The 21,608-nt window shown below is 42.5% G+C and overlaps 1 protein-coding gene across 1 annotated transcript in view; it reads right to left on the reverse strand.

Moving 5' to 3' along the window:
* Nucleotides 1-379: 379 nt before the first annotated feature.
* Nucleotides 380-21,608, reverse strand: part of fh (fumarate hydratase) — a 32,063-nt gene continuing 10,834 nt past the window's right edge. Inside the window, 7 exon segments of the mRNA XM_078229649.1 lie at nucleotides 380-596; nucleotides 2,853-3,006; nucleotides 7,404-7,531; nucleotides 12,374-12,577; nucleotides 13,390-13,555; nucleotides 19,189-19,371; nucleotides 19,894-20,141. Of these exon segments, the coding sequence (XP_078085775.1) occupies nucleotides 454-596; nucleotides 2,853-3,006; nucleotides 7,404-7,531; nucleotides 12,374-12,577; nucleotides 13,390-13,555; nucleotides 19,189-19,371; nucleotides 19,894-20,141 (1,226 nt within the window). The 3' untranslated portion in view covers nucleotides 380-453.

A 21,608-nucleotide genomic window follows, 5' to 3' on the forward strand; every position in this document is an offset into this window, starting at 1 on the left:
CCTTTCCTTCTCTATGAACAGTGTGCTTTGTTTGTATAGCGTGCAAGAAACAATACTTTTCGCTGTATACTAATAAATGTGACAATAATAAAATCAAAAATCTCAAGCTTGTGTGGTAAATCATACAATAATTCCTAGTCATGTTGTTGTTAGACTTGTCTGAAGTCCAGTGTAGGTTTGTCTCAAGTATGAACACAAGTTTCACCTTCAGGTGTATCTATTCATTTAACTGCAGAGGTGGCAGTAATAGAAAGAAATATTTGTATCTGAACTTATGAACTGTGTTCCTGCTCTCCAGAAGTGAACTATGTGGAGAGTGCAAACTTTGCACATAGCCATGTGTTCCGCATGTTAAATAATAAAGATTGCACAGTCGGTCTGCAATTAGCAGTTTTCACAAAACATTTATTTTCCAATATTATAGAACAACTGAAGCTGAAATACTGTTAAAAACTACTTGGGGCCAAGCATTTCATGTGGTTTGACCCACTGTTCAAATTGCTCTGGTGTAACGAATCCCAACTTTACTGCCATTTCTTTTAGTGTTGTTCCTTCTTTGTGGGCGGCCTTGGCAATCTTTGCTGCTTTATCATAGCCTGTTGATAATGAGAAATAACAATCATCATTTCTTGGTGACAAAACAACCCCGAACTCCTCCAGCAATTTTGTGGCAGGTCGCGTTTCACACCACTCCAAAGGGCAAGCCACGTAACTGGATTTTGTTCTCAGCTGTCTGCAATGAAAAACTAAACGTGCCAGTATTGATCAAAAATGTACACTGTAGAATGAAGCTAAAAGCATACAGAAAAGGACCACTGAATCACCACATTATATAACCGCCTAGGCCAGCATACCTCGCCATTCCACTATCACCATCTAGTTAGATACCAGAGTTCTAGGAGAGCTGCAACATTTGTATCTGATCGTCATTGTGGAAAATTATCTAGGTATGTCCTATCGACCAACAAGAAAATTTTAACCTGGCCAATTGCTATTTTCAAAACCTCAAATTCCCCTCTAAATTACACACCATCTTGACTTGGACATATATCATATTGTTTATTCATCATCAGTGGACCAAATCCTGAAACTCCTTACCCAAGATTACTTTGGGAGCACATTCACTTTCTGAAGCATCGCGTTCTGTGTAGAGGGCCCACCAACAACTTTTCAAGTCAATAAATGCGGCCACCACCAGTAATCCCCACATACCAGAAATAAATAATTGGTTTAAAAGTTTATCTCATTATATAGTTATTAAATGAAATAAAGTGTCTTCCTTGTGGATGCAGCAAATGCTGGAGGTGTTTATCCCTGGAGAAGGATCTGGAGGCGGACAATTGTATCTTCTCATCACGGACTCAAGCCAAGGTCAAATGCTCGAGAAGGTGGTGCCAGTACCATCTGAACATTCCCATTTTAGGACAGTTTAAAAGTCATAAGCAAGTCTTCAACACATCCCCATCCAATCAGGCAGAGTTTAATTATTTGGCCACTGTCCTCCTTTGGCTCTAACATTGGCAGCCATGTCTTAAGCCATCTGAGTACTACTATCTGGAATCTTCTCCTTAATGCTCTTTATCTCTCTCCTTTAGACACCTCCCTAAAAAATCCCTTCAATCATGCTTTCAGACCACCCTTCCTAATTTCTCCTCTTTTAGCTAAGCATCCATTTTTGTTATGACTCTGTGCTGTGACTTGGGATGCTTCACTGTGGTAAAGGTGGTATAGAAATCCAAAACACTCTACCCAGGAACAAGAGCTCCTTACTTCTACACTACTGGAGTATTCAGCAATGAAAGCTTCAAAGTACCAAATCACTTGATTACAAATTTCTTAACCTCCTGTGGACTCCTTTATTTCACACTGAGCAAAAACCCTTCCAAACCCACGACCACTTCCATCTAGAAGGTCAAGGGCAGCAGATACATGGGAACACCACCACCTGAAAGTTCCCCTCCAAGTCACTCAATGTCCTGACTTGGAAATATATCACCGTTTCTTCGCAGTTGCTGGGTCAAAATCCTGGAATTCCCTCCCTGACGGCATTGTGGGTCAACCCACAGCACGTGAACTGCAGCGATTCAAGGAGGCGGCTCACCACCACCTTCTCAAGGGCAACTAGGAATGGACAATAAATGCTGGCCAGTCAGCGATGCCCATGTCCCACCAACAAATAAAACAAAAAACAGACAATGCAATATTGACCATTAAAGGGCTCACCAAACTGACAGTGAAGCACCCAGCGCAACGCTGTCAATTATCCCCCAACCCACTAAGTTTACTCCTTTATTTTCTGAGTACCAGTTGGAGTCTCTGAGACCAACTTTAACAATGAATAAACTAGTTAAGCGTCCAAATCATCTCAGCTAATATCACCAGCTGTCTTCTCAGCCAACAGCCTGCATTTTTTACTATGTTGACACACAAGCAGTCCCAAAAAGGTCATGGTTTCTACCCTCCAAGTGCTGCAGATTGATTTTTTTAAAAAAAGTCAACAACTCCATTCAGGAACAGTTGGCAATGTTTCACTTGCTCTCCTGATTCAAGTCATATGAGATTTTTCAGGATGAAGCAATTTTGTCTCAACTTACCCATCAGTACATGATGACAAACTAGGTTTTTGTTGGGCACTGAACAGAATCTTTCTACAAAGCACTGAGGAAGCAAATAACATTCAAACTCAGTGCTGGCCTGTAGCAGGGATTTTTACACTGCAATGATGGTTAGAGCAGGACTATCGATCCCACATATCTCGCCGCTCTGCACCCGACTGGAAATCAGCTGTTTCCCAAAATAAATTTGATTTGATTTGAAAAACAAAAAGCACTATTTAATGATTACTCTCTTACCAATGTGAGGGTTCAGTGCTGTCACCAGCATTAGTGACTCGTTCATTAACTTGTCAATTCTTTCTGTGTTTGCCTGAATTCCAACCACACAGTGGTCTGTGAAGGAGACACACGAGTCTCCAATCAATTGTGCTGAATTCAACACATTTTTGATCTGGAAGAGAAAACAAAATGCATTAAATCATCTTCAGTGGTTAAAAAAAGAACTGAACACCGCTCAATCTTTGTGACCATATCAAATGCATCTGAATCAGGAATGGTGATGTCTGACAGTAATGTAAATTACTCTTTCCCCAACCCAATGATGTCCAATCACTGCAGTCTTTTTTAAAAAAAGGGTTCAAGCTCCACTTCAGGGTTTGAACACAAAAAGCGCAGTACTGAGGGAGTGCTGCATTTCAGATGACAATTTTAATTGAAGCCCCATCCGCTTATTTCAACGGAAACATAGAATCCTGACAGTGCAGAAGGAGGCTATTCAGCCCATCGAGTCTGCACCGACTACAATCCCACATCTTGGGATGTCTTGTTGAAGTTGTACAAGATATTGGTACGGCCACACTTGGATTACTGTGTGCATTTCTGGTCATCCTATTATAAGACCATAAGACCATAAGACATAGGAGCGGAAGTAAGGCCATTCGGCCCATCGAGTCCACTCCACCATTCAATCATGGTTGATTTCAACTCCATTTACCCGCTCTCTCCCCATAGCCCTTAATTCCTCGAGAAATCAAGAATTTATCAATTTCTGTCTTGAAGACGCTCAACGTCTCGGCCTCCACAGCCCTCTGTGGCAATGAATTCCACAGACCCACCACTCTCTGGCTGAAGAAATTTCTCCTCATCTCTGTTCTAAAGTGACTCCCTTTTATTCTAAGGCTGTGCCCCCGCGTCCTAGTCTCCCCTGTTAATGGAAACAACTTCCCTACGTCCATCCTATCTAAGCCGTTCATTATCTTGTAAGTTTCTATCAGATCTCCCCTCAACCTCCTAAACTCCAATGAATATAATCCCACGATCCTCAGACGTTCATCGTATGTCAGGCCTACCATTCCTGGGATCATCCGTGTGAATCTCCGCTGGACCCGCTCCAGTGCCAGTATGTCCTTCCTGAGGTGTGGGGCCCAAAATTGCTCACAGTACTCCAAATGGGGCCTAACCAGTGCTTTATAAAGCCTCAGAAGTACATCCCTGCTTTTGTATTCCAAGCCTCTTGAGATAAATGACAACATTACATTTGCTTTCTTAATTACGGACTCAACCTGCAAGTTTACCTTTAGAGAATCCTGGACTAGGACTCCCAAGTCCCTTTGCACTTTAGCATTATGAATTTTGTCACCGTTTAGAAAATAGTCCATGCCTCTATTCTTTTTTCCAAAGTGTACGACCTCGCACTTGCCCACGTTGAATTTCATCAGCCACTTCTTGGACCACTCTCCTAAACTGTCTAAATCTTTCTGCAGCCTCCCCACCTCCTCAATACTACCTGCCCCTCCACCTATCTTTGTATCATCGGCAAACTTGGCCAGAATGCTCCCAGTCCCGTCATCTAGATCGTTAATATATAAAGAGAACAGCTGTGGCCCCAACACTGAACCCTGCGGGACACCACTTGTCACCGGTTGCCATTCTGAGAAAGAACCTTTTATCCCAACTCTCTGCCTTCTGTCTGACAGCCAATCGTCAATCCATGTTAGTACCTTGCCTCGAATACCATGGGCCCTTATTTTACTCAGCAGTCTCCCGTGAGGCACCTTGTCAAAGGCCTTTTGGAAGTCAAGATAGATAAGGATCTATAGAAAGGATATCATTAAACTAGAAAGAGTGCAGAAAAGATTTACTAGGATGTTACCGGGACTTGATAGTTTGAGTTATAAGGAGAGGCTGGATAGACTGGGATTTCTTTCTCTGGAGCGTAGGAGGCTGAGGGGTGATCTTATAGAGGTCTATAAAATAATGAGGGGTACAGATCAGCTAGATAGTCAATATCTTTTCCCAAAGGTAGGGGAGTCTAAAACTAGAGGGCATAGGTTTAAGGTGAGAGGGGAGGGATGCAAAAGTGTCCAGAGGGGCAATTTTTTCACACAGAGGGTGGTGAGTGTCTGGAACAAGCTGCCAGAGATAGTAGTAGAGGCAGGTATAATTTTGTCTTTTAAAAAGCATTTAGACAGTTACATGGGTAGGATGGGTATAGAGGGACATGGGCCAAATGCGGGCAATTGGGATTAGCTTAGGGGTTTTAAGAAAAAAAGGGCAGCATGGACAAGTTGGGCCGAAGGGCCTGTTTTCATGCTGTAAACTTCCATGACACCCAGGCCCTATTACCGTAACCCCATGTATTTACCCTGCTAATCCCCCTGACACTAGGGTCAATTTAACATGGCCAATCAACCTAACCTGCACATTTTTGGACTTTGGGAGGAAACCTGGATGGGTTTGGATGGATGGATATGAAAGATTCCATGGTACTATTTTTCCAAAGAGGAGCAGGGGAGTTATCCCCATTTCCCAGGCCAATATTCATCACTCAATCGACACCATGATTACAGATTAATGTTGCTGTTTGTGGGATCTTGCTGTGTGCAAAATGGCTGCTGCATTTCCTATATTATGACAGAAACTACACTTCAAAAGTACTTCATCAGCTTGTAACTTTGAGGTCTAGTGGTTGTGTGAAAAGCGATATATAAACGCAAGTCATTTCTTTCTCCTTGTATCAAAAAACTCTAACTTCCAACAAAGCCCAAAATCTAGGCTCTCTCAAAAACAAAATCAGCTGACTACAAAATTGCTGTGCTATGGATTAACAAGTCTCTGTGTGCAGGGAGGACACAGTCGGTATCACGCTTCATTTTCCTCAAGACCCCGAAGATCCACTGCTGTTGAAGATTGTTTTGTCATCCACTCCAGCACACACAGTTTCCCGAAAATAATTCAGTACTGCTTACCGTTCTGGCTATGTTTTAAAGACCAACTACAAAGGCAAGTTACATGAGATTTTAAAGCTCCTTAACAAAACGGCATGGAGGCACAGTGGTTAGCACTGCTGCCTCACATCTCCAGGGACCCAGGTTTGATTCCCAGCTTGGGTCACTGTCTGTGTGGAGTTTGCACGTTCTCCCCGTGTCTGCGTGGGTTTCCTTCGGTTTCCTCCCACCGTCGGAAAGACATGCTAGTTAGGTACATTGACCCAAACAGGCGATGGAGTGTGGTGACTAGCGGAATTTCACAGTAACTTCATTGCAGTATTAATGTAAGTCTTGTGACCAATAAATAAACTTTAACTTTAAAAACCAGAAATGCAATTCAGTGAGAGGTGAGAATGTGGAACGCACAACGTTACATGGGATGGATGAGAAGAACATAATTTAAGAGCAAACTGGATAAGTAGCACGAGGAAGAAATGAATGGAGTGAAATTAAGTAAATGGAGTTGGACGAGGCTTGTGTGGAGCTTATTCACCACCACGGAACAAAAGGCCTGCTATTGCACTGGAAAGTCTATGCAATTGAAATGGCTACTTTAATTGTGAAGGACCATGCAGAGCACAATGGCTAAAATCTTACCACCGTGCATGCCGGTGGGATTTTCCAATCCCGCCGCAGTGAATGGAGATTTGGCTGGTCGCCAAATTCTCCGTCCTTGCCGAAGCGGGAACATGGCATGAACGGGCGGTGAGATCGCGCCCAATATATTTTAAACACTTCGACCATGCCAATCTTTTCTTCAGTTTTGCATTTCAGCTGACCAGTCTCGATGACTTGCATCTCTATAATGCCACTGCAATAGGTGCTTTAGGGGGGCAGGAGAGGAAAGTTAAATTTCATTATAGCAGAGTCACATTTATGATCTCAGGTCATCCCAAAGAATTTCACAGCCAAAGGAGTAGTCCTGAAGTGCATCACCATTACAATACAGTAAAATGCAAACAACCAATTTAGACACAGCAAGGCCCCATACACCGAGATAATTAATCAGATTTTTTTTTAAAAGTGATTTTAAAGGATAAATATTGGTCAGGACCCTGGGAGAACTCCTTGTTGCTCTGCTCTCTGATATACATCGCAGACGGCATCTGAATCCACAGCTTTCCAAAAGACATCTCACAGGATGCACCAGGCAATGAATCTCTGTGGCTTTATTATCAAAGTCCCGGAGACAACCAGTAGCAATCTGAACTTCCAGTTTGCAGCTGTGGTCTCTACTTGCCGCCACCACCAATCAAAAGCGAATGATTGCTCTTGGTCTGCACCATCTTGGCATTAGTAATGCGGCGCTCACTATGGTTCTAGAAATCAATTTTCGCCCATAATACAATCTAACAGTCTATAATTTTTGCAGATTAATATATTTTTAAAATCTGCACAAACATCAAGGTCCGTACATCAAATATAGTTGGGGTTAGAAGAAAATCAATTATTGTACAGTTACTTAGCGCACTTCTTCACGTCATATCACTTCATATGTAGCAATCTCCACATCTGGACCTCTGCAGTAAACACTGTCTAATTCCTTCGAAAAAATTAGTTTTGGTTTCCTGGTGCTTACCATCAAGGGTTTAAAAACATTGAGCTCAAAGTGGCCATTGCTTCCTCCAACAGTAACAGCAACATGATTTCCCATGACCTGTGCCGCTATCATGGTAACAGCTTCACACTGTGTGGGGTTCACCTTTCCTGTCAAAACATAGAAAACACAATTTACACTTGCCATGAAAATTAAATCACACATTACTAGATATTGCACTTTTCACTAAATTAGTGACTATTGCAGCGAAAGCACGATGGTCGCAAAAAGCATTTTCTTGTGCTAAAGGTAAAACTGCCTTCCTTAAGATCAGCAACTATCCTGTTCAAGCTTAACAATTCATAGAAACCCTACAGTGCAGAAAGAGGCCATCTGACCCATCAAGACTGCACCGACCACAATCCCACCCAGGCCCTACCCCCATATCCCTACACATTTACCCGTTAATCCCTCTAACCAACGCATCTCAGGGCACTAAGGGGCAATTTTAGCATGGCCAATCAACCTAACCCGCACATCTTTGGAGTGTGGGAGGAAACCCACGCAGACACGAGGAGAATGTGCAAACTCCACACAGACAGTGACCCAAGCCGGGAATCGAACCCAGGTCCCTGGAGCTGTGAAGCAGCAGTGCTAACCACTGTGCTACCGTGCCGCCCATAACATTGTCTCAGTCAATTCTGGTGTCCCAAAATCTGGCAGTGCAGCTTCTTGATAAGTCGAATACTGCGGATATTAGGATCTGAACTAAAAACAGAAGTTGCTGGAAATACTCAACAGGTCAAGCAGCATCTGTGAAGAGAGGAACATAACTGCCCAGATCTTGCAGTCTCCAAATTATTATATCTCAGAAGATCCTCTTGGGGACCCCTCGCAAGTCTGAATTAGAGTTGGAGAATTCGAAAGGTTCAAACTTACCTATCTGGATAGTTACCCAAGAAATGCTAGCCAGGAAAAAAAAAATGAATTCCTGGACAACAATACAACATAGTCTTTCACGGCCAAAGATTGTTTCTTTTCTTGCCCCATAACCAAAGAAACAAAAGATGTGTTCAGTGCAGGTATGCTGCTGTCAGGAAGCGAAAATAAGAGCAATACCGGAACATACAAAGGAAATAAAAATTGGGACTGGGGTAACAGCCTGGAATTGTTGAATTCAACAATGAGTCCAGAAGGCAGGTGGGGTGTTGTTCCTCAATCTTGTTCTAAGCTTCACTGGAACAGTGCAGTAGGCCATTGACAGAGATGTCAGTGCGAGAGCAAGGTGGAGAATTAAAACGACAGGCCACCTGAAGCTTGGGGTCAGCCTTGTACAGAGGTGTTCCACAAAGCAGTCATCCAGTCTGTGTTTGTCTCCACAATATAGAGGACATCACATTGTGAGCAGTGAATATAGGAGGCAAGATTGAAAAAAGTGCACATAAATCACTGCTTTACCTAGGAGTGTTTAGGGCCTTGGATGGTGAGGGAGAGGTGGTAAAAGGGGCAGGTGTTACACCTCGTGTTTGTATGTAAAGGTACCATGAGAATAGGACGGGTTTTGGGAGTGGATTAGGATATCAGGAGGGAACAGTCCATTTGGAATGCCAAAAGGGAAGAGGTGCTTGATGGTGGCATCGTGCTAGCGGTGGTGGAAAATGATCCGTTTAATACGGGGAAGTAGAATGGAAGGCACGGATAAGGGGAACCTTATCGTGGCTCTGGGAGGGAGGGGAAGGAATGAGATCAGAAATGAGGGAAATGCAGCACCCATGGTCAAGAGCCCCGTCAACAACAGTGAGGGAGAATCCACAGTTGAGGCAAAAAGACATCTCAGAAATGCTGTTGTGGAAGATTGCATCATCAGAACAGATATGATGGAGACAGAAGAACTGGGAGAATGGAATCCTGACAAGATGTTGGGTATGAACAAGTATGGTCAAGTTCACTGTGGGAATCAGTAGATTCATAACGATTATTAGTTGATAGACTATAACCAGAAATGGAGGCAGAAAGGTTAAGGAAGGGAAAGGAAGAGTTGGAGATGGACCATATGAAACAAAGAAAGATGGAAATTGGAAGTAAAAGTAGATGAAGCTTTCCAATTCAGGGCGAGAGCAGGACACGACACAATTGCAGTCATCATTACAAACTTTTCTCTGTTTGGATGCAAGTTCACAGCGCTGAAATGTTGACTTTGTTTCTCTCTTCACCAATGCTGCTGAGCATTTCCAGCATTTTCTGTCTTGCTGTGGGTTTTTTTGGTCTACTAACACAAAGGACAATCAAGTTCGCATGCATAGTTTCCCAAAGATAACTCGTCTGGGAAGATATGACTTAGCCCAGTGGTTCCCAAAGGGTGCGGCGCGCCACACTGGTGCGGCGAGAGAGGTTGGCAAGTGTGGCGGGAAGATTCAAGGACAATCAAAGAAACATTTAAACATGGATTAGATATTTTTCCAAAGTGATTGTTTTATACTTTCTGGATGTCCCATGATCATATTATAAAGTAGTTGTGTTCTATGTTATGAATCAAGCACTGCTAGGAGTTTTTTTTTTTGTTTTTGAATGTATTTCTTATCAATAAAAAATTCGGAGTGACGCGAGCAAATTTTTATTCCGAAAGTGCGGCCCAGTGAAAAGAGTTTGGGAACCACTGGTTTAGCCTAAGACCTTGCTGATGGAAAAAAAAGTAAAATTACATTGCATTTGTCCTGATGACTGCAAGATGAAAAGCTTCGGCAACATGTCTCACTTTTCAATAAAAAGAGGAATTAAAAAAACATCAGCATATCGTGACACCAGAATTAAAGGGACTGATTTTCGGTGCACAATTCGTACTTTGTCACAACCCACCACTCACTGTCTTTAACTGGAGAGATAATCCTGCTTTTATCAGGCGAGTTTCAGTCGTGGAGTCCTGCTTGCTGTAATTGCTTTCGGATTCTGTTTAAATATAGTCCAGCTTCTGTAGTGCGTCGATTCTGTTTTAAACAAGACTGCTGGCTGCAAGTCCTGCCACATGTTCCATCCCCACCAACTTACATAATGGTGTCAATGCTCTCTCGGATATTTAAAAAAAGAATCAGAGTACAGGTTGCTCTCACATCTCGGAACACATCTTCACACTGGAGAAATGCTGATACCAGTGGAGTTATGATGCACCTGCCACCACAACAGCCTTTAAAGGACCCAATGGTACTGGAGAGACAGGATCTTAAATCGATTTTGCTGTCAGGGCTCCATTTACCTGCGAGTGTACAGAGCCAAATAACCTCCATCTTACAACTATGGGAATTGCAACTCTGCGACTCCAGCATGCCTCGATTAGCAAACTGCAGCATCAGCTAAAGTGAAAGAGGAAAATTACATTTGCAGGCTGAGCACTGCTGTTTCAGGGTCTATTAAAAGAATGAAATGCCAAAACAACAGTTACAGGAGAAACAAGCTTACGCCACCTGACTGGGTTGTTGATGGAGGAATATTTATGCTATATGGGCCATTAGAGAAAGAGAGAAAATTAAACGGAAATAAAAAAGTGCACTGCATAATTCCAACTAACTTGCTAAAAGATTGCAAACACCTGGAAATTCTTAATAGCAAGCTATTAAAATCACAATTTGAAAATAAAGCTGCTGATATTAGCACGTAAGCAACCACTAGGTATTAATTTATCTACTACTTTAGTGCAAGCATTCATACATTTAAAATCGTCACTTGTCGCCCAGAACTTGGAGAATGCTGAAAGGAGACACATGTTGCCGAAGTTTTTTGTTCTGCACGCAGCAGGTCAAATGCAAGAATGCCAAATTACAAGTGGTCCCGATAATATATACGACTGGAAAAAAGGTGCTGCTGACTGGTTGGCAAGTCATCTCTGATTGACCATGGCGTTGCCATGGAAAAAGCAACAGGGGAATTATAGGCTCCCCATGCTTCCGGGTAACACAAAACAGGCGCACGGCTTAAATATATTTTTTTGTTTGCTGAGAATAGGTTCCTGTGAATGAATGTGTGTCACTTCTAAAATGCTTAAATGAGCCATGTTTCAAGTTTGGCTGATTATCCTAACTTGGTTGTTAGTGCAGCTATTAGCCTGGGCAGCCCATAATTCCCTGTTATTTTCTCCATGGCAATGCCTCTGCCAGAGCGAAGCTGCCGACATACCAACACCCATTTTTCTCCAGCGGTATAAATTGTTGAGATTGTTGGAAACTTGGCTTTCTTGTGTTTGTCTTGAAGAGTGCAAGATGAAGCGCTTCAAACCAAGTCACTCCTTTCAGCAAAATTCGAGATTTAAAATACACGTTTTAGTACTTCCACTTTAGCAGCAAATATGTAACCACGGTAAAGATTTATATCCCAATATAATTAAGTGTACTTTTAAAGTCCATCGTTATGGCTTCACATTTCTGGGAGATATATCAATGTCATTTTCTGAGTATTATTCTGCTCAAGGGCTTTTAAGCACAAATATTCTGCAAACCTACTGAGAGATTTACAAGTATACATTTGGCCTTAGAGGTAGACATCTGCTCTTTTTTTTCTTTGTACCATTGATTTAATCTGATTTATTATTGCCACATGTATCAGTATACAATGAAAAGTATTGTCTCTTGCGTGCTATACAGACAAAGCATACTGTTCATAGAGAAGGAAAGGAGAGAGTGCAGAATGTAGTGTTACAGTCATAGCGAGGGTGTAGAGATGTAACAGGCTACAAGACAAACAAATCCTCCATCCACACACCGACCAAAGCGAAGAACCTCACTGGACACACCTATACCCTTAATACCGCATTCTACTCTCACCGTCTCCCAGGCTCGAAAAGAAGCAGTCAATCCAGGAAGCGGGGGAAACGTGCAGGTATTTAAAAATGTGTTGCAATGAAGTTTAAACCACAGTTAATAGATTTTGTGTCACGCGAGCACTCCACAAGATAGGGTAAGCAACATACATCCAAATAGCAACTTCTGACAGGATACTTTTCTGTACTTGGATCGCAGGATTACCTGGCATGATGCTGCTTCCTGGCTCATTTTCAGGCAAGATGAGTTCACCCAAACCAGAGCGAGGTCCAGATCCCAGAAAACGAATATCATTGGCCACCTTCATCAAACTGCAGGCGACAACATTCATGGCACCACTCAGTTCGACCAAGGCGTCGTGCGCAGCTAGAGCTTCAAATTTGTTAGGTGCAGTTACAAATGGTAGACCTGAAGATAAAGGCAGCATTATTTTCTGTCATCATTCGGCATGTGCCTGCAGTCTACCCCCTGCCAACTGGGCTATAATCGCACATTCTGATGTGCGCTGAATACCACCCGCTGCCAGTGTAACTGTAGGAAACCCAAACATTTCTCCGTGCAAAAGGTAATGATGGTCCTGCCAGCATTTGACAGCTTGAGCCCACTGAACACAGAAGTACCTCTCACTAATCAAAGCAAGATTGGTTTTGTTTTGCTGTGAGCCAGAGCTGCAGGGATTTTGTTTTTAATGCAAGACAGCTGGAGACAAGGAATAGAAAAATAGAAAAGACAAAAAAAAAGGAATAAATGCTTAGAATATCCTAATAGGGAGATGTCTAGTAACAAGCTTAGTGTTTAACTTGTCAAAATTCAGTCTACTGTTCTAATTTTGTTAAACAGCATTGTCTGAAAATAAATGAGATAAAGTGCTGCGATAGGGTGTGCCTCACACAAATAATCACATTGCTGATATGGTCCCCAATGAGCACTGTATATGGAAAAATGGAATCCTCATTCAAAATGCATGGCAGGTCAGACACCATCCAGGCAGGAAAATAAGTTAATGCTTTGGAAAATTGATCATATGTTCTTATGTTACTTCGTGTCTCCATTCATGGGTTTTCTTTTCAGCTCTTTGCAATGGTACACACTGGATTTTTTCACGTCTCACACATGTTTTTTTTAAAGTTAAAAACAGTGAAATGATAAACATTTTTAAAAACAGAACTGAATTATCAATAAAAGGTATAGCACATATACCATTCAATGATCTGTCTGACCTGTCAGCTCGGAGACTTTGGCAGCCACTTTCTCCGCGAATCCAATCCTCGTGTTCAATCCTGTTCCTACTGCAGTCCCGCCAGCTGCTAGCTCATATATTCTTGGCAATGCAGCCTTGATCCGTTCAATACTATATTTTATCTGCTGTACATAGCCACTAAACTCCTAAACATGAATAAAAACAACAGGCAGTGAATTTCCACCAATATTTTCAAACAAAAACCTAACACAATGTAACTCAAGTCAATTTGAAAGACTGTTTCCACAGAAGGACACCACAGTCAGGCTATTTTTAAATATGTAGAGACCAGGTTCGCAAGTTAACCTTTTATCTTGGAGACTTGTGCTTCAAATCAACCTAGCTGATGTGATGCTACTTTCCATTTGCTTGAGTAATCTCAATCCAGTAAGAGGCACAGCACAAAATTGGTTACAATTTTCCAAAAATTAGCAATCTCGCTCTGAGAAGCTGCAAGTACTGCGAGTGTGGGAAGTTGGGGATAAAAAGAAATTAATTTGATTTATTATTGTCATATGTATTAGTCTGCAGTGAGAAGTATTGTTTATTGCACACTATACAGACAAAGCACACTGTACATAGGGAAGGGAATGAGACAGTGCAGAATTTAGTCACAGTAGAGAAAGATCAACTTAATGCGAGGTAGGTCCATTCAAAAGTCTGACAGCAGCAGGGAAGAAGCTGTTTTTGAGTCGGTCGGTACGTGACCTCAGACTTTTGTATCTTTTTCCTGACAGAAGGAGATGGAAGAGAGTATGTCCGGGATGCGTGGGGTCCTTAATTGTGCTGGCTGCTATTCCGAGACAGCAGGAAGCATAGACAGTGTCGATAGATTGGTTGGAGTGATAGACTGGGCTTCATTCACGACCCTTGGTAGTTTCTTGCTGTCTTGGACAGAGCAGGAGCCATACCAAGCTGTGATACAACCAGAAAGGATGCTTTCGATGGTGCATCTGTAAAAGTTGGAGAGGGTTGTAGCAAACATGGCAAATTTCCTTTGAAATTGCACCACTGCCATAGTAGGACTCCGGTGAATTTAGGCTGATGCATGATGCTGGAGCGGAGTAGAAAGAGCTTTAGAGCTGACATTGCTGAACTTTATCTGGTGTTTGATAATGAAATCGGACACTTAAAATGGTAAACGCTCCCCAGTAGCAATTTCCCTTGCTTCATGAACACAACTATTCATATATAGGTTCTTCCTAACTCACTCAGTTCCTAAGTGGCAGCCACATTATAGACGACAATGCATCACATCAGTTTGCTATTTCAGAATGGAAACTAGGTCCCGATAGCCAGTTTCTACTTCAATAACATTCTCCAATAGTTTACCCACTAGGTACACATTCGAATTAGGAATAATGGTATGGATAATTGCATTTTTGATCGGTAAATAAAAAATGAGTAACGAACACCATTGTTGGGCATGTGATGTCAATACTCATATTTGCACAACGTTAATGTGTACTTTAACCTTTTTGTGCGTTTGTTGGAAAGTGGAGTGTGTTTTCATCCTTGTGCATTTATTTGTTTATTGCTTACTGATCTGTTAAAAATAATGGGGAGCAGGGGTGAAAACACAAAAATTTCACCATCACAGAAATACCAACAACACTAAGATTTTGCTAATCCTACTCGTTGTTAGGGTTTGTTGTTGGCCTGTCACGTCTATGGATTTTATTCCTGAACCACTTTTTAAATAGTTTAGCTTCAAAGCTGTTGGGATTCTTTATAGGAAGGCTGTTGTTGTGTTTTTTTGAAAGCAACATTTAATTGTTTTGCGACTCCCAGTTGCTTAAGAGTCTGTATTCAACAGCTCTGTTTGAAGGAATGGCGAAAAGTAGTTGTCCTTAGAATAACACCTTGGGAATGAACTTACCGTTCCACCCTGCCGGCCGATGGATGGGGCGAGCCAGTAAGATCACACGAGAGCCGTGAAATCAGAGTCGCGCCCAATCTTTCGCCTCTTGCGATCTTGCCAGCACTAGATATCCGGGGAAGTCAGCCTCGGGTCCACTTCCGGCGCAAGACTGAATATATTATTTAAATGTATTGAAGTGCTGATTTACATGTAATTGATGAGCCTGGGACTCAATCATCCCGGCTCACTTGCCTTTGTGGCCTTGCTGGGATAGGTTCTCTCCAGTGAGAAGCACAGCAGGGCCCCAGCAATGTGGACCAGTCCCGATGGCCTCGCAGTAGAACTGGAAGCCATTTGGGCTTCCTGGGGCGGGGCAAGGGAGGGTGTGCCACTTGGGCTGTGCTAAGGGGGCAGAGCGTGTGCTGTGCACTTTGCAGGTGATATTTCCAAGTCGGGGTGGGTCTTGCGATCTGGCACAGGCCCCCGCCAGGGTGAGGGGCAGGGGGAGGGTGGGGCTTGGTCAAGGCTGGCTGCAGCAGCAGAGACCTGACAAGTCTCTCTCTCAGACCTGTCAGGCCTCTGCTGGTTGCCATTGCACATGTGCAGCCACAGAGGTCTGCACATACACAATGGTGCCCTCTGCTGCTACAGCAGGCTTGCTGGTGATTTAAGCCCCGCCCCCTTCCCCTACAGGCGAGGTTTAGTTTAGCTCATTTTTTCATGCACTGACTCGCCCAAAAATGGGTCAGAAACTCTCCCGTTTTCACGCCCGTCCTGGACTTAGAATTTTTTTGCCAAGATTCCCCCCTTATTCCTAAGCAAGCCATGCATTGCTTTAACTGCAAAACTTTATTTTCTGATATTATGGTAAGTGTTTTTAACATTTGTTCTTAGTGGTTTTAGTATCTGTGGGGCTTGGGGTTAAAACATATTGTCAAGAGAATGTGACTTTGTGACTATTACATCTGGAGGAAACGTGTTATTTGATGGTATGTAAACTTGAGGGGTCCAAGGAAAGACAGGATAAACACTTGCCTTCAGTCTATGGCTCTAGTTACAGAGTTGGGGTGACACAAGATGTCTTGCACCCTATAGTAAATTGAGGAGGTGAATTTGGACTATTTCCAAATAAGGGAGCAAGAATATTGAGAAGTGGGAATAAAAGTTGGAACACGGTAATCTTTGTTGGTAGTGTTACCATGGCTTCTGGGGTGTTGTAATTCCTCCGAAATGTGTGCCAAGCTTTGCTGGATTGCCATGTTTCAATCCCTCCAATCAGGTTTTCCGCCTCCACCACAGAATAGAAATGGCCCTCATCAAAGTTACAAATGACATCCGATGTGATGGGAAATAGTAGGCAAATACTCCTCCGTTACTTTCCATCCATCTACAGCCTTCGATATGGTTCCTCACACCATCAGTAAAACGAAGGAGATAGTCATCGACTTCAGGAAGCATAGTGGAGGACATGCCCCTGTCTATATCAATGGGTATGAAGTGGAAATGGTTGAGAGTTTAAAGTTTCCAGGTGTCCAGATCAACAACAACCTGTCCTGGTCCCCCCACGCCATAGTTCAGCAAGCCCACCAATGCCTCTACTTTCTTAGGAGGCTAAGGAAATCAGAATGTCTGCTATGACTCTCACCAATTTTTACAGATGCACCATAGAAAGCATTCTTTCCGGATGTATCACAGCTTGGTATGGTTCCTGCTCTGACCAAGACTACAAAGGGCTTAGCCCAGTCCATCACGCAAACCAGCCTCCCATCCACTGACTCCGTCTACACTTCTCGCTGCCTCAGAAAATCAGTTAGCATAATCAAGGACCCCATGCACCCCTGACATAGTCTCTTCCACCTTCTTCCATTGGGAAAAAGATACAAAAGTCTGATATCACATACCAACGGACTCAAAAAGTTTTTTCCCTGCTGCCTTCAAACTTTTGAATCAACCTACCCTATATTAAGTTGATCTTCCTCTACACCCTAGCTATGACTGTAACACTACATTCTGCACCCACTCCATTCCTTCTCGATGTACGGTATGCTTTTGTCAGTATAGTGCACAAGAAACAATATTTTTCACTGCATCCCAATACATGTGACAATAATAAATCAAATTATGCTCCTCCACTGACTCGCCACCATGGGTGCTTGATGGGACTGCAATCATCTGCTTCTATTTTTAGCTATCTAACCTTAGCCAGAGTACCACCTGCAATAATTTCTCTTCCCGCTCCCACACCGTGATCTCTCGTGGTCTCCAAGGATCAATCTCTCCTTACTTTCATTTCTCATGATGTCCCTTGGCTACACCATCTAAAAAACAGCACAAATCTTCACATGAACATTGAGAACACTCAGTGCTACCTCACCATCACTTCTCCAGACCACCGCCCCACCACTCTCCGCGTCTCAAAATGATCTCATTATTTGTTCCCCAGCCACCAATTCCATCCCACCCCTTTGGCAATGGTCTGAGGCTAAACCAATTTTTAGACAACCAATCGTATTTAACCCTGAAATGAGCCACATCCATGCCATAATGAAAGCTGATTAATTCCACCTCTAACATTATCGAACTCTGTTTCAGCAGCAGAGACACTCACTTATGCCTTTATTTCTCTAGAATTGACTATTTTAATGCACTTCTGGCCAGCCTCCCATCTTCTACTTTCCATAAACTTGAGGTCATCCAAAACTCTGCTGCCTATGTCCTTTTTAAATTCATTTGATGGATGTGGGCATCGTTATCTTGGCCAGCATTTATTGCCCATCCCTAGTTGCCCTTGAGAAGGTGATGATGAGCTATCGTCTTGAACCGTTGTCGTCCCTGAGGTGTAGGCACACCCTCAGACTTAACTATCATCAACCATCCTCTCAATGCTCACTGTCCTACACTGGCTCCGGTTAACTAATGCCTCAATTTAAAAATGATCATCCTTGTTTTCAGATCCATCCATGACTTCAGCTCTCCCTATACTTGTACCTCCTCCAGTAATATAACTCTCCAAGATATCGGCCCATCCAGAACACTTGTGTGCACACAAATTTAATTGCTCCACCACTGGTGGATGTACCTTTATCTGCCAAGAGCCTAATTCCCTCCCTATGTGTCTCTGCCTCTTTAAGATGCTCCTTAAAACCTACATGAAAGTTCACAAGCTTTTGGTCATTTGTCTTAATATCTCCTTATGTGGTTCTGTGTCTAATTTTGTTTGATAATGCCCCTGTGAAGCATCGTGGAACATTCTGCCAACTCAAAGGTGCTACATAAATACAGGCTGTGGTTGCCTGATAAATTCATGCCAGAATTCAAAACTTTGGTAAAAGGGAATGGGGTGAAATTGGTCTTCAGGTGGGACCACAAAACTGGTGATGGAAAATCAGTAGCCTGTTTTACGCCTGTCTTAATTTTCTTTACAAGTCACTAAGTGGTGGCAGATATACACAAGTAAATTGATCAATGCAAGGTGTTTTCTGCCAAAATTCATGCACATGATTAAGTGTTTTCACCATAGCTGTGCCTGTAGCTAGTCAGCCATTTCTACTGGACAACAATGCTTTCGAGCTGCCGCAAAATTCAAGTGACTTTAGTGCTAGGTCAGATCAGTGGCACAGTACACTGGTGGGCAAGTCTAGGCTACACCCCACATGGTGAGTATTAAATCTCAGTTACGCTGTCCAAGAAGCATCAACAACAGCAAACCATTCATGTGGACTGGCTGCTTGTGACAAACGGTCCCACCAGAAATATGACTTTCTCTTTCAGATATGTGCTGACCTGTTGTGCATTTCAAGCAATTTCTCTTTTTTTCTTTAAGGGTAGATTTCAAAACCTTCACATTCTTCCTCCATTTATCTGTTATTGTAACGGCAAGGTTTTACGCCACAATTGATATGTTTTCTTTCAACCTACCTGCCCCAATGAAAGAGGCACAGCATCTTGTGTATGAGTACGGCCAATTTTAATGATGTCAGCAAACTCTTTGGCCTTGTCCTCAAGTGCATCATGTAACTTCTGAAGTCCAGGCAGCAGCACCTCATGGGCCTCCTTGGCAGCTGCAATATGCATGGCAGTTGGGAAAGTGTCATTGGAACTCTGGCAACGAGGGAAGAGAAGGAAATGTATGGATCAAAACTGACTCAATGCTGAACTTTAGATTCATTTCATCCTGTATTAGTGCATAATCATTTTCAAAAGCTGTATTTTCAAACAGCTTAAAACTATGGAGTGCGCGTGCACACAATGCCGACTGTGTAAATAACTACAATCAAATTAAATGAAACCTTCTAATACACTAAGACAGCTGCATCACTGAGTGAACATTTCCTTTTCCACGCGAGATAACAAACGGTGTCAAGACAGAACAAGAAAGAAGTCTCATAACACCAGGTTAAAGTCCAACAGGTTTATTTGGAATCGTGAGCTTTCGGAGTACTGCTTCTTCATCAGGTGTTGTGAGGCTTCTTACTGTGCCCACCCAAGTCCAACACCGGTGTCTCCACATTTCAGATAGAACAAAATTGATATTGCAAACCCCTGTCGCTGTTTCCCTTGACCATAAAAGAGAAGAGGAGGTTTTAAACTACAAAAGGATGGAGCTGAGGCCTAGATGAGTACCTGGCTCTTGTTTACATGATCATTGGGATGTACAGGATCCTTGCTGCCCAGTTTACCTCCGAGAATCTCAATTGCCCTGTTGCTGATCACTTCGTTCACATTCATGTTCGTTTGGGTTCCAGAGCCAGTCTGCCACACCACCAGAGGAAAGTGATCATCCAACTTCCCAGCAATCACCTGCACAGTAAACACAGCAGCCAACCTCATTTTCGGTGCCAAGAGGACAAGAAAGAACCCACTTCTATTCACTTTAACTGACAAAGATAATCAGAAACAGAATAATTTGTTCATACATATCGTACAGGATGTTGCCCAAGTCAAAGATCATTGGGATCTGTAGTTGGAATGGTTAAGATTTGCGATATTTTGTGGTACTAATCAAACTTCTTTAATAAACTTAAGTTACACAAGTCACCACTTGTCAGCACTGTAGAGCACTGTTGTACATTTATAAAGCACCGTCCACTGGCTGGGCTACAATATTACAACAACACTGCTTAGAATTTCCAAATGAGAGCGCAAAAAGATTTAAAAGAACAGATTTTCAAGAGAAAAATGTGTTTATAACCACATTTATCATCAATTTTTAAATTACAATTTTATGCTGTAATAGCGTTGCCATGAACTAATTATCTTCTCCCAAGAGATTTCCATGATATTAAAAATGTTTTGGGTGGACAGGCAGGAAAAGATGGGCTGACTACGTAGAATTGCATTAAAATTACAACACAGAGGCAGGCTGTTAGCTCATGTTTATGCCCCAGCAAGGCAGCAGGGCCTGGCATGATACACTATAATATCTGGATTCGTGACTTAGAGGTCAGTGCCAGTAGTGCCAATGTGCACTGAATGCTTCAGGGCTATTTTCCAGTGAAATATAAATTCAAAATTCCAGGTCACAAATGACAAAATTGACTATTTTTTGAGAAACACGACTTCTTAAAACACTGATAAAACAGGACTACAGATGTGACTGCTGCCTCACAGCAGCAGGGACCCAGGTTCAATTCCGGCCTCGGGTAACTGTATGTGCGGAGTTTGCACATTCTCCCCGTGTCTGCGTGGGTTTCCTCCGGGTGCTCCGGTTTCCTCCCACAGTCTGAAGGACGTGCTGGTTAGGTGCATTGACCCAAACAGGCGCCGGACTGTGGTGACTAGGGGAATTTCACAGTAATTTCATTGCAGTGTTAATATAAGCCTAAATAAACTCAGATTTCAAGCATCTTGGCATATCCAAGAATAAGACTGGAATTAGGTCCTCTAGTGTCAGGCAAGACACCACACTGATGCAAGTTTTAACCTGTGTCACTAATGTTGCAATCCTGTTCTCTATCTTTTTAACATGATTTTTTAAAAGTCAAATTTAGTGAGTCAGCAGAATACAATAAATAACTCCGATTATCAAACAGTTCTGGGGAAACAGGGAGTCCCTCTCCATATTGGATGTCACTGGGGTGACTGGAGCGAAAGAGACACAAAATGAAGTCTTCATGTGCTGCTAAAATGATTGTTGTAACATATAGGAGGCATACTGAGAACAGCAAGTACTCTGCCCTATTTCTTCATAACAAGGGTGGGGTGGGGAGAGTGTGTTGGGTAGTTTGAAAATATCTAATTTTAATGAGACTATTATTTTATAGTCTGAATGAATATGCCCTTAAGCTTTTCTGATAAAATTGATAGAAGCTATTTTAATAGAAACTAAACCTGTATTA

The sequence above is a fragment of the Mustelus asterias genome, chromosome 15 (assembly GCF_964213995.1).
Source record: "Mustelus asterias chromosome 15, sMusAst1.hap1.1, whole genome shotgun sequence".
NCBI lineage: Eukaryota > Metazoa > Chordata > Chondrichthyes > Carcharhiniformes > Triakidae > Mustelus > Mustelus asterias.